The sequence below is a fragment of the Melanerpes formicivorus genome, unplaced genomic scaffold (assembly GCF_026170545.1).
Source record: "Melanerpes formicivorus ecotype bairdi unplaced genomic scaffold, bMelFor1.0.p_v2 SCAF_46, whole genome shotgun sequence".
Taxonomy (NCBI): domain Eukaryota; kingdom Metazoa; phylum Chordata; class Aves; order Piciformes; family Picidae; genus Melanerpes; species Melanerpes formicivorus.
The window spans coordinates 3,665,425-3,678,641 of record NW_027142398.1 but is presented as its reverse complement, the minus strand read 5'-3'; the positions used below and the strand labels follow the sequence as shown (position 1 = coordinate 3,678,641).

Here is a 13,217-nt window from a genome sequence, read left to right as displayed (position 1 = left end):
CAGTTTGGGTCATCCTCTCTGCTGCAGTAGGTACTCAGGGCACTGAGGCCGTCCCTGGCACAGGCAGAGCAGGGTGGGCATGGATTGCACATCACAGAATGGTTTGGGATGGAAGGGACCTTAAAGATCATCCAGTTCCAACCCCCTGCCATGGGCAGGGACACCTCCCACTAGAACAAGTTGCTCAAGGCCTGGCCTTGAACACCTCCAGGGAGGAGGCTTCCAGAGCTTCTCTGGGCACTCTGCCCCAGTGCCCCAGCAGATCACAGAATCACAGAGCTGGCAGGGTTGGAAGGGAGCTCAAGGCTCAGCCAGCTCCAACCCCCCTGCCATGGGCAGGGACACCTCACACCGCAGCAGGCTGCTCACAGCCACCTCCAGCCTGGCTGCAAACACCTCCAGGCAGGAGGCTTCCACCACCTCCCTGGGCAACCTGTGCCAGTGAGGAGCAGGCCAAGGGTCTGTGGGAAGGAAACTCCTTTCCAGGCAAGCTGACCACCCAGGGCTCAGCTGTGGCAAGCAGCAAGGCCTCAGAGCCCAGGGCAGGACCCCTCTGGGAGCCCCTGAGCAGCCGCTGCTGTCCCTCGCAGGAGGCGGTGGAGTCCTGCCTGACGCGGGTGACCAAGCTGGAGCTGCAGCAGCAGCAGCAGCAGGTGGTGCAGCTGGAAGGGGTGGAGAATGCCAACGCCAGGGCACTGCTGGGCAAGTTCATCAACGTCATCCTGGCCCTCATGGCCGTGCTGCTGGTCTTTGTCTCCACCATCGCCAACTTCATCACGCCGCTGATGAAGACTCGCACGCGCATCCTCAGCACCGCCCTGCTCGTCCTCTTCCTCTTCTTCCTCTGGAAGCACTGGGACTCCATCAGCTACTTCCTGGAGCACATCCTGCTCCCCAGCTGATCTGCAGCCCGGCCACTGCTGCCTCCCCTGCCCCCTCCCCGAGGTCTGTCCGAGGGGAGGTGGTGCAAAGCCTTTGGGTTGTCTCTCGGCGGTTTGCTTTTCGCCTGGTGGAGCTGGGATCCCCTTGGTCCCCTGGGGTGTCTGGGCTGGGCAGGATGGGGAAGCAGGAGGATGAACCTGGGAGTTTAGGGGGCTTTGGGGGTGTTTCTAGGAGTTTTGGATGAGTTTCTCAATGTCCTTCTGTTGTGGAAGTTGGTGGGAAAGAGGCCTTCTGCAGGGGGCTGCTGGCGGTGGGAAGGATTGAGCTGGACCAAACCTGGCCCCAAGAGGACTTTCTGTGGAGAGAGAGAGGAGAGGTTAGCTGGGGCTGGGGTTGCACTTCTGTCCTGGAAGGCCAAAAGGGCAAAACAGCTCAGTCCCAGGATGGAGTGGAAGCAAAGCAGGTGGCAAAGAAGAAAGCAGGTCCAAAGCCAGCACAGCAGGACCTGCGCATCCCACCAGCCTCTCCCAACCCCACCACAGCCCAGGCAGGACGCAGCAGGGCTGTGACACCAGCCCTGTGTCCCTACAGGGCTGGGACAGTGGAGCTGGGCAGACAGAGGCGGGGGGGACCCAATGCTGGAGACAGCTCCAGCACAAGCAGCATCCCCTCAGCTGGTTTCCCTTCATCGATTTGATTCCTTCTCCTTCAGCTTTGATCTGATCTCTTCAGGGACACTTGGACTGTGCAGCATCACACCTGCAGGCCTGGCAGCCCCTGCACTGTGTCTGTCTGTCTGTCTCTGTGTGTGTGTGTGTGTGTGTGGTTTTTAATTTAACCCCAAGACTCTCTCCCCATTTGTGAATCAAGAGCTGGGAGAGCTGGGGGAGGGGGAGGAAGGGGAGCAGCTGCCTTCTTCCCCCCTGCCCCCAGCCCTACCCAAGAGCACAGCATGCTGTCTCAGATGGTTCTTCAGTTATTTCCTACCTATATCTTTCTGTACTATAGCTCTACACACACACATTAGAGGTATAAATATATCTGTACATAGATCTATAAAGGCATATGCACAGGCAGATCCTCCTCTGGTGCAGATGCTGCTGCTCCACCACCCTCAGAGGTCCTCCATCACTTGGCCTCAGAATTTGACCCTTTAATGGTTTTTTGGGGGTGGGATTTGGGTGGGTTTTGTCCTGTGGCACATCCCAGCCTCATACACAAAGCTGGTGTGGGGCAGGGGGATTCTGACCCACAGAATCATGAAGGTTGGAAGAGACCTTGAAGGTCATCAACTCCAACCACAGCACACCTGCCAGGACCACGAAACTACATCCTGGAGCACCACACCTACAGCTTCTGGAGCACCTCCAGGGGTGGTGGCTCCACCACCTCCCTGGGCAGCCCCAGCTGTGGAGGGGAGGTTGTGTGTCCTCTCCTACCATCTCCCTGCTCCCAGGGCTAGGCCAGGCTCACCTCTGGCCCTACATGGAGCTCTCTGCATCCCCCAGGCACTTGAATCACAGAATCACCAAGGTTGGAAGAGACCTCAGAGCTCATCAAGTCCACCCTGGCACCACAGACCCCATGGCTAAACCATGGCACCAAGTGCCGCGTTGAGCATCACCTCTCACACCAGCGCAGCTCCCAGCGTGTCCCAGCAGCCAGAGGTTGGTGCAGGAGCCCTGCCAGAGGAGCCAGCAGCACAACTGGGTGCTGGGGGGAGCAGGACACTGGGCAGGAGACCCTCTGTACCTTGGAATTGCAGAGGAGGGCTTTGGCTGGGAGCCCTGACCCCAGGGTGCCGAGTCTGATGCATCAGCAGGGATGGGAGGTTGGTGGAGGAAGCTGAGGATGGAGACAAGCCATGGCTTGTGGAAGGTGACCACAGCAAGATGACCTTGCAGACACCTGGCAGCAGAGCCAGCAGCTACCAGGCACATCCCAGCCCTTGGTTTGCACTGAGGCTCTACCACAGGCTGTGAGCAAGCCCAGCACGGGTGGGCTGGGGGCAGCCAGGAGCAGAGGAGCACAGATGAGTTTCAGCTGCTCTGACCTGGAAGGGTGGCAAATGGACCTGAAGTGGCTGCTGAGCAGTCCCAGGTGGGGAGAAACAAGGCAGAGGGTGCTGGGGGGCTGAGATGGCCTGGCAGTGCCTCTGGCTGGTGATGGGTGAGGGGCACGTGGGTGAGCTCCACTCCCAGGCATCCCCAGTGCTTGCTGCAAAGGGCATCTAGGAGCTGCTGTGGGGTTAGTACCAGAGACAAGACAGCCAAGCCCCAGCATGCAGGACGGTGCAGGAGCACCCTGGAGTGGAGAGACCATTCCCAGGTGAGATGAGCAGGCAGGGGCACTACAGACCTTGGTGGGGGCTCCCCAAAGCCTGGCTGCTGCTGCTGCAGGGGACACCCAGGGCACGACTGCCAGTGCATGCCGGCAGCTGGGGCTCAGTGCAGGAGCTTCACATCCCAGAGCAGGGCACCTGCAAGAACAAGCCAGTGAGGAGTTACATTTCCAAGCCTGAGCTCCCCAAACCCAGCTCCGTTCACTGCTTGGTTCCGCCCAAGCTCAGCCCCTGAGGGCTGCGCTGGAGGAGCAGCTGCCCCACCGCTCCCGGCCCCACTCCCGCAGCAGGAGAGGGGAAGGAGAAGGAAAAGCCTCTCCTGCCGTTCCCCGTGATCCTACCAGGTCAGGGGACTCGGATCAGGACTCGTGGCCGCAGGGGGGCCCCCGGTATCCGCTGGAGAGGAGCCGGCAGCTGCTCTGGAGCATCCTCGCTAAACAGGCTGCAAAAGCAGAGCGGAGTCGCTTTAGCCCCTTCCTGCCTGCATCTCCCACCTCTCCTTAACCATCTCCCTTGGAACGGGGGTCTGGAGCAGCGAGAGGGGCTGGGGGGGAGGATGCCCAGGGACTGAAGGAGGAGCTGGGGGGCTGATCAGAGAATGAAGGGGGGCTGGTGTCCCTGGGCTCGCAGGAAAGGAGGGGATTGGTGCTGCAGACAGCGAGCACCTTGTCCCAGGAGGCTGCAGGCTCCTTTGCCAGCGGGAGGTGGGTGCCCCGGAGTGCCCAAGCAGGGAGAAGGTGAGAGGCACAGCTCGGCACCAAATATCGCTGGATCCTCCCTTCCCAGCCGCCGGGGTGCCCACTTCCACTCTATCCTACCCCGGGCAGCAGAGGAGCCCAGGGGCAGGTGGTGCCAGCCGGGAGCCACATCCCAGGAGCGACATCCCCTCCGGCATCCAGCACCTTCCTACTCCCCAGGACTGGGCACCCAGCCGAGCCCCCCTCTCTTGGGCAAGCAGCTGGCGGGGGGGGGGTCTGCTGGCATCTTCCCATGCCCGGCAAGGGGGCAGCAGGAGCCGGGAAATGCTGCGCAGGGAGCCAGGGAGCCGCCGGTGACGTCGGCGCTGGTGGCAGGGACAGTGCCCACGGGGCATGAGCGGCTCGGGGCTCCCTGAGGACTCGCATTCTGCCAGCGGGGGCCAGGGCTGGGGGGTTCATAACGGCCCCCTTTGTGCGGGTGGCAGGAGGAGAGGTGAAGCTTTGACGTCAGCCCGGGAGGAATTCCTTAATGCCACTCAGCCTCCCGTGCCCGCCTGCTAATTGCTCTTTATGTAATAGCCGCAGCTGGGCTCCCGCTCTGCTGCCGAGCCTGGCATCAGGCAGAGCCACGGCCCCGGGGGGCGCCGGGCGGCGAGGCACGCCAACGGGGGTGCCACCAGCCATAGGGACCCTCAGGGCCTCATCCCTCAGGGTGCCAGGGCTCAGCCACCCCCTGCCTGGCATTGGGAGCAGCAAGGCATCCCAGATGGATGCCACCGGGCATGGGGACCCTCACAGCCTTGCTCCTCGGGGTCCCAAGGCTCAGCCACTCCCTCCCTGGTGCTGGGAGCAGCTGGCACCCACTGCAAGCTGCATCCCCTGGGGCTGGTGTGGGTGCATGCGGGCACTGGTGCCCACTGCATAGAGGGAGCTCAGTGAGAGAGGCAGAGATGGGCCAGGGGGGTCTGCAGGGGTGAGAAGCACCAAGCTGGTGGGGTGAGACCTCTCCCTCTGCAGGGCTCCTCTGTGCTCCCCCTTTGGGACTGGTTTGCAGCCTTCCAACCACACCACTGGTGCCACCCAAACTCACCTTGGGGTGCCCCTGCCCCGTGGTGGGACAAGGGGTGGCCTGTGGGCAGTGGCCCCGTTCCCCATCCTGTCAACTTGGAAGAAGGAAGAACAATTGATTGGTTTGGGTTCTAAGGGGTAATTGCCCTTAATGGTGATGAATGAGCCGGCTGGTGTTGGGCTGCCAGCTCCAGATGTGTTTGCTGCCCTCTGCCCTGCTGCTGGCACTCCCACGATGTCCTCACAGCATCCCCCCGGCTCCAGAGGTAGGACAGAACAGACTAAACCAGGTTGGATCTCCACGGGCAGCACCCAAGGCGAGGAGCACCAAAAGCTGGCAGCTGCTCCCCTCTGCAGCCCCCCAAATTCCCTCACCTCCTTTTCTCGGGGGGCTGCTAGTGGCCTTGCCTCATCCTCAGCTTGCCCTCTCCTCACCCCGCTGCGAACCCTGGCACGGAGCCCTTCCCCTGGGTACCCACCGGGCTGGCTGCCCCAGGGCGGAGGGAAGGCTCTCCCAAGGAGGAGGATGAGGAGGAAGGAGTCTGGGGAGGGGAGGGGGTGGCTGCTGGCAGCCCTCAATGGCAAAGCCGGCAGGACCCCAGACGTTCCCTCCCCCCGCGGGCGGCGTGGCCAAGCTTAGAGCGTAAGAAGAAAGAGCTGGTACCGAGGAGAACATGCCTGACATTCCTGCGCTGTCTCCGGGGGAATTTCGACTGATCTACAGGAAAAATAGTCTCTGCCCCCGGGGTCAAAGTGGCTGCAGGAAAACAATTCCGAGCGGAACAGCTTAGAGCGGCGCAGAGCCGCAGCCCCCCGCGGCTCGGCGCTCACCTGCAGCCAGCCGTGCCACGGCCGGGGCCAAAGTCACCCCGGGCAGGGCCAATACCACCGTGCCCACTGCCTGTGCTGCTCTAGGCGGTGCCCATGCCACCGTGGGCAGCGCCTGTGCCACTGTAATTAGTGCCAGTGCCACCATGGGCAGTGCCAGTGCCACTGTGATCGATGCCAATATCACCATGGGCAGTGCCAGTGCCACCGTGGGCAGCGCCTGTGCCACTGTAATTAGTGCCAGTGCCACCATGGGCAGTGCCAGTGCCACTCTGGGAAGTATCTGTGTCACAGCAACCAGTACCAGAGCCACCATGGGCAGTGCCGTCATGGCCAGTGCCTGTGCCACTGTAATTAGTGCCAGAGCCACCATGGGCAGTGCCAGTGCCACTGTGATCAATGCCAATATCACCATGGGCAGTGCCAGTGCCACTCTGGGAAGTATCTGTGTCACAGCAGCCAGTACCAGTGCCACTGTAATCAATGCCAATATCACCATGGGCAGTACCAGTGCCACTGTGATCAATGCCAGTGCCAACATGGCCAGTGCCTGTGCCACTGCAAGCAGGGCCAGTGCCACCACAGCCAGTGCCACTGTAATCAATGCCAGTGCCATCATGGCCAGTGCCTGTGCCACTCTGGGAAGTATCTGTGTCACAGCAGCCAGTACCAGTGCCACTGTAATCAATGCCAATATCACCATGGGTAGTACCAGTGCCACTGTGATCAATGCCAGTGCCAACATGGCCAGTGCCTGTGCCACTGCAAGCAGGGCCAGTGCCACCACAGCCAGTGCCAGTGCCCCTGAAATCAATGCCAGTGCCCATGCTGCTCTGGGCAGTGCTCATGCCACTATGACCACCGTCAGTGCCACCACAGCCAGTACCTGTGCCAAGCCTGTGCTGCTCTGAGCACTGCCTGTCCCCCTGTGTCCAGTGCTGGTGCCACCATGGCCACTGCCCATGCCACCACAACTAATGCCAGTGCCACCAGAACCAGAACCTGTGCTACTCTGGGCGGTGGTGATGCCACCAAGCCCAATGCCAATGCCACCATGGCCCTTCCCAGAGCATGGCAGTGCTGCCAGCCCCCAGGAGCCTTCCCTGCCCTACTGGGGCCAGGAGGAGGTCTGCCTGCCCCTGCCAGCAGCTTCACTCTGCTTCCAGCGGGCAGGCAAAGGCTGGGAGGGAGCCAGGGGTGGCAACATTCTCCCCCTGCAGGGCTGGTGGCGGCGGTGGAGGACTCCACATCACCTGCAGGCATCAGAGGCACCACAGAGCAGCTCCTGCCGCCACTGGGCTTTGGAAATCAGAGGGTCGTTAAGGCTGGGAGAAGCTCTTCAGAGAGAGATTGGCCACCGGGATGTGCTGCCCAGGGAGGTGGTGGAGTCCCCAGCACTGGAGGTGTTTAGGAAGAGCCTGGATGGGCTGCTGGGTGCCAGGGTTTAGTTGATCAGATGGTGTTGGGTGATAGGTTGGACTGGATGATCTCAAAGGTCTCTTCCAGCCTGGTCTGGTCTGGTCAGACCTATCCTATCCCATCCCATCCCATCCCATCTCATCCCATCCCATCCATCAACCCACCACCACCATGGCCACCAAACCACAGCCCCAAGAGCCATCTCTGCCTGGGTTTTTCAGCACCTCCAGGGCTGGTGACTCCACCACCCCCCTGGGCAGCCTTTCCCCGTGCCAGTGGGCACCACAAACGTTCTGCCCCTTAGCCAACAGCTGCTCCCAGACCCTGCAGCCCCTAGGGCCGAGCTCCTCGCCCAGCCTGGGGCACGGGGGGGGGGGGGGGGGGGGGACCAGCAGCACCTCCAGCTCTTGGGAGCCCAGCAGCTTGGGAGGGAGAGAGGAAGGGCAAGCCCCGGGGTTCTCCCCCACTGAGCACGGAGAGCAGAGCCCTGCCGGAGCCAGCCCTTAGACTCGTGGCCAATCTAATGATTTAATTGCACGTTTGAAAATAAATCCTCGTCTGGGGTGAGGGGGGAGACACAGGGGGGGGAGGGGGGAAAAGGCTTAGGGAAGAAAATGAAGAGGAATTTAATTAAGGGCAGTGCTGGGAATGTCTGCACCGCAATAAAGATAAGGAGGATCAATTGCTGCTTCCGAGGATCAAAGCGCGGGGCTGGAGGGGGGGAAGTGGAGCTGTCGGTGGCTACAAAGCACAGGGGAGGAGGGGGAGAGGCAGGGGGAGAAAAGGCTCCCGGAGAAAGCAGCAGAAAGGCAGCTCGATAAGGTTAGAAAAGTCAGGGAGCTGCAGCCCCCCTCCCACCCCCCCCCAGGGCTGCCAGGTCCCCCACAGCCTGCTGGAGGCTGGGGTGGGGAAGGGGCTCTGCTGCCTCCTCAGCTGCTTCCTGCCCAGCAAGAGCTACCCAGGAGGAGCAGGGAGAAGGGGCAGCACTGCCCCTCCCCTGCAGCCTGCCTCACCCCCAGGCAGTCAGCCCCCAGCTCAGACCAAGGCTGGGCTCTGCCAATCCCTTCGAGGGGCTGAGCGCGGAGCGATGCTCAGGTCCCAGCAGGAGCCCAGTCCAAGGCTCTGTGCCCCATGCCAGGCACCAGATGGCCAAAGGCATTCACCAAGGGCACTGCTACCATCCCTCCCAGGCCTCCTGAAGGCTCTGGGATGGCTTTGCTGTCCCAATTGCCGCTGGTGCCCTCCAGGCTACAAAGAGCAAGCTGCTGTGGGGGATGCAGGCAGAGCATGGAGGTGTGGGGCAGCACCGGGGGCACTTCCCAACTCAGGCACCCTCATCCCAGCCCTTCAGCTGCTCCTGGGGCTTGCACAAGCCCCTGGCTGTCATCCTTTAGCACAGCTCAGTGACTCAGGTGGCCTGGGGGGACAGCAAGCTTGGCAACACCTCCCCTCAGCTCTGCCTCACTGTGATGGAATCTCCACAGCGCTCAAGCATCCCCCAGCTGGGCAGGGCCCTGCTGAGCTCAGCCAGACCCTGAGTGAGGCTGCAGCCCAACACCATGGCCCTGCTGGTGGGGTCTGCACAGGGCTTGGGCAGCACTGGGGGAGCAGGGAGCTCCCAAACAGCTCTGCCCAGAGCCCTTTCTGCATCAGCCAGGAGCCTCCATCCCCCAGCCCATCCCATGAGGGAACCTGTCCCGTGCCTCCCATGGCAAGCGAGTGTGGGACCGCTGGGAGCTGCAGGGGAGGGTGATTTTCCCAGCCCAGCTGATTGCCTGTGAATGCAAAGCAGCACCCAGACAGGTTCCTTGAGAGGGCTGGAGCTGGTGGGTCCCACATTCAGCAGGCTGCCAGCTGAGGCACTCCTGAGGATCCAGCCAGGCCACACTTTGCATCTTCAGGCACCCAGGCACCTCTGTGACTCCACCTTCTCCAGGTGTGAGCTGGGCACAGCAGCCCCCATCTACCCCCAGGGCCCACCAGGAGCCTTGCTTCTCGCCCCTGGGGTTTGCACAGCTCTGGCCATCGTTGCCCTGGTCCAGGAGCAGCTTTGCATCCCAGCTGGGAGCTCCCTGCAGCAGCACTGCCCAGCGTGTGAGCAGGGCTGAGCTCCTGCCCCCACCCCGCAGCCACTGCTCCCCCCCTGCCTCTCCTGCTCCTGGAGGCAGCCAAACCTGCACCCGGGCAGAGTGGTTCAGCAGGCTCTGGGGGGGCAGGGCCGAGCTGGCAGCCTGGCAAGGAGACAGCATCAGGGTGTGCCAGGTGCCAGCAGGGCCCCGTGGCAGCTGTGCCCTGGCCGGGCGAGCGCAGCCCCCGGGCAGGTGGTGCTGGCAGAGCCAGCAGGGCTGGTTCCCCGAGTGCCCACGGGGGCTGGGCCGGGGCTGGGCCTCCCCTGCCTGGTTGGCACAAGGCTGGAGCGTTTCAGAAGCACATGGAGGGGCTTGTCTCAGAGGGTCATGGAGTGATTTGGGTGGGAAGGGGCTTTAGAGATCGTCCTGGGGATCATCCAGTCCAACCCCCTGCTCCAGCAGGGCACCCACAGCACAGGAGCACAATGGCCAGGGGGGGTTGGAAGCTCTGCAGAGAAGGAGACTCCACAGCCTCCCTGGGCAGCCTGCTCCAGGCCTCCAGCAGCCTCACACCAAAGAAGCTTCTCCTTAAGTTCAAGTGAAACCTCCTGGGTTCCACTTTGTGCCCAGTGCCCCTTGGGCTGTCCCTGGGCAGCACTGCCAAGAGCCCAGCCCCAGCCTCTTGCCCCCCAGCCTTTAGCTCTGGCTGAGCACTGCCCAGCTCCCCTCTGGGGCTGCTCTCCTCCAGGCTCTCAGCCCCAGGGCTCTCAGCCTTTGCTCCTCACAGAGCTGCTCCAGGCCCCTCAGCAGCTTTGTGACCCTTCCTTGGGCTCTCTCCAGCATTTCCCTGTGCTTCTCCAACTGGCAAGCTCCTAACTGGCCACAACACTCCAGATGTGGCCTCAGCAGGGCAGAGCAGAGGGAGAAGAGAACCTCCCCTGCCCTGCTGGCCACACTCTTCTTCATACACCCCACGGGAGACTCCAAACCCCAATGGTCTTGCACAGAGCCAGCAGCCAGAGCAGCTTTGGGGGAGCTCTGGGGCTTCAGGGTATCATAGAATCAGTCAGGACTGGAAGGGACCACAAGGATCATCCAGTTCCAACCCCCCTGCCATGGGCAGGGACACCCCACACTAGATCAGCCTGGCCACAGCCTCAGCCAGCCTGGCCTTAAACACCTCCAGGGCTGGGGCCTCAACCACCTCCCTGGACAACCCATTCCAGGGCTTCACCACTCTCATGGGGAAGAACTTCCTCCTCCCCTCCAGCCTGAATCTCCCCACCTCCAGCTTCATTCCATTCCCCCTAGCCCTATCACTCCCTGAGATCCTGAGCAGTCCCTCCCCAGCCTTCCTGGAGCCCCCTGCAGATCCTGGAAGGCCACAATGAGGTCACCTGGGAGCCTTCTCTTCTCCAGACTGCACAGCCCCAACTCCCTCAGTCTGTCCTCACAGCAGAGCAGCTCCAGCCCTCTGCTCATCCTCCTGGCCCTGCTCTGGACACCTTCCAGCACCTCCACATCCCTCTTGTCATAGGAGCTCCAGAACTGGAGGCAGGGTGGTTGCCAGCTCACCTCTCCCAGGTCCCCAGTGGGACTCGGGGGTGGGTGTAGAAGTCTGAGGCTCAGGTGGGCTGCAGCCCTCCCCGGAGCGGCCAGGGAAACCGGATCAAAGCTTCCGGCTGCCTCCGTTCTCCCCTTCCCTTCCCTTCCAGGCTGCTCCAGGCTGCGCTGAAGACAGGAGGACTTTCATGTGGGGATTTTCTCCTCTTCAGATCTTCAAAGACACCCAGCCATCAAACAGGTCGCAGTGGAAGCACCTTGAAAGCAGAGAAAAAGCGACCATAAGAGCGCTGCAAGCCCGGCTTTGAAAGCATCAGAGGCAGGAGAGATGTCTGAGCTTTGTTGTGTTAATTGTTCTGGCGCTCAAAGCCGCCACCAAAAAGAGCTCCGAAACGCTGCTGGCTCTGCCTCAGACAGGCACCGAAGTGCTCCAGCACCAAACCTGAGGGGAAAGGGGAAAAACCCACCCCAAAGCCAACCAACAACACAAAACGCAGCGGCCAGAGGTTGCTGGAGGCAGGAGCAGCAGAGCGCTGCGGTGCCAGAGAGGTGGTGGCCGCTGAGGGGAAAGCCTCAGAGCCCCCTGCAGCCTTTGCTGGAGCTGCTCCCTGCCCTGCACAGAGTCACAGAATCACAGAGCTGCTTTGCTTGGGAAAGACCTCTGAGGTCATCCAGCCCAACCCCACCGTGGCCACCAAACCCTGGCCCCCAAGTGCCATGGCCACAGGTTTCTTGAACCCCTGCAGGGATGGGGACTCCACCACCTCCCTGGGCAGCCTGTGCCAAGCCCTGACCACTCTTCAGCCAGGAACCTGCTCCTAATCCCCAGCCTAACCCTCCCCTGGTGCAGCTTGAGCCTCTTCCCTCCTGTCCCGTCACTTCTCACTAGGGAGAAGAGCCCAAGCCCCACCTCACTCCAGCCTCCTTTCAGGTAGCTGCAGGGATCCAGGAGGCCTCCCCTCAGCCTCCTCTCCTCCAGGCTGGACACCCCCAGCTCCCTCAGGCAGCCCCAGCTCCTTCCCACCCCTATGAGAAAGGTCCCTGCAGGACCTGTGGCACTGCCACCTGCGCCCTGCGCCGCCAGGGGCTGCTTGCTCAACAGCTCTGTGCAAGTGGCTGTTGCTGCAGGCTGTCCCTGGGGGCCTCAGAGGCTTTCCACCACCCCCAAGGCAAGGCACATGGCTCCCTTCCCACACCTTGTGTCCCCCCCCCCCAGCCTGCTCTGCCCCAAATATGGGCTTGGTGCATCCGGGCTCCCTGGCACAAGCCTGGGCAGGAGCCTGGTGCCAAGGGGTGACCTGGGGTGACTCAAGGTGCTGGGAATCCTGGCCCAGCCTGGGCAGGACCTGCTGGGAGTGCCAGGGGAGCAGCTTGTTCCTGCTTCTCCAGCCAGCTCCCTGCTGCCCCAGCCCCTAAGGAGCCTTTTCTGCCCCTTTTTAGGGGAGCTGCTCATGGATGTCTCAGAGGGATCTCACCTGGAGGTGCCACCACCCCTGGAGGGGCTCAAGGAACCTGTGGCCATGGTGGGGTTGGGTTGATGGTTGGCCTGGATGATCTTAGAGGCCTTTTGCAGCAGAAACACTTCTGGGATGTCCCTTTTCCTTCCCTCCTTCCCTCCTTCCCTCCTGCCTCATTTCCCTCTCCCCCAGGCCAGCCTGGCAGGAGCTCAGCTCCTCTCCCACCAAAGCCCTGCCTGGGCTGGCAGCAGGCTCAGCAGGTCAGCTGAAGTCACCTCCCCTCCTCCCCCCCCCAAAAAATGACATTTCCTCAGCAGAAAGCCACTGAGGTCACTTCCCCCATTTCAAACACCCACGGGGGTGAGAGCTGGGGGGGTGGGGGAAGGGGAAGGCTGGGGGCTGGGCCAAGTGGTTCCCAGGAGCTGGGGAGGCTGGAGGGGAGCAGAGGGTTTGGGAATCCTTGGGATGAAAGGGTTGGATGAAGTGGAGCTGTTAATAATAGTCCTGGTCTGAAAGGGGGGGAGCTCAGCCCCCAGCTTGGGGGCAGGGGGGCACCCCACGGTGGGTGGGGGGTAGGCAGAGGCAGCAGAAAGCAGGGCTGGGCTGAAAGGAACCTTTCCAAGGGCTGGTGAGGGAATGCCAGCAGCGTGGGCACAGCATGGGGAGAGAGGCAGCAGCAGGGATGGGGGATGGTCACTGTGCCCCCCCTCGCCCCCACCACCTTCAAGGAGCCTCACTGAGGCTGTTCCTTCCCTCACTCACCCAGCCCTGGGAGGCTCTGGGTGGCATTTGTCACCCTTACACATCACTGTGGCCAGGGATTGGGTGGGCAGGGGCTGTGCCCACCCCAGGGAGGCTCTGGGTGGCATTTGTCACCCTTACACATCACTGT

General features: G+C 62.1%; 2 protein-coding genes across 4 annotated transcripts in view; both read left to right on the top strand.

Annotated features, from left to right (window-relative positions):
* The window catches only part of TMCC2 (transmembrane and coiled-coil domain family 2), a 32,457-nt gene extending 30,499 nt beyond the window's left edge, over positions 1-1,958 (top strand). For all 3 annotated transcript variants that reach the window (XM_068159702.1, XM_068159703.1, XM_068159704.1), the window contains one exon: positions 591-1,958. In XM_068159702.1, the coding sequence (XP_068015803.1) occupies positions 591-902 (312 nt within the window). In that variant the 3' untranslated portion in view covers positions 903-1,958. The remainder of the gene's footprint in view (positions 1-590) is intronic.
* Positions 1,959-5,963: 4,005 nt separating this feature from the next.
* Positions 5,964-6,728, top strand: LOC137451716 (antifreeze protein Maxi-like). Its single transcript, XM_068159416.1, has one exon. The coding sequence runs from the start codon at positions 5,964-5,966 to the stop codon at positions 6,726-6,728; it is 765 nt and encodes a 254-aa protein (XP_068015517.1).
* Positions 6,729-13,217: the final 6,489 nt, after the last annotated feature.

Coding starts and splice junctions, on each gene's coding strand:
- LOC137451716 (XM_068159416.1), top strand. CDS start 5,964: ATGGGCAGTGCCAGTGCCACTGTGATCGATGCCAATATCACCATGGGC.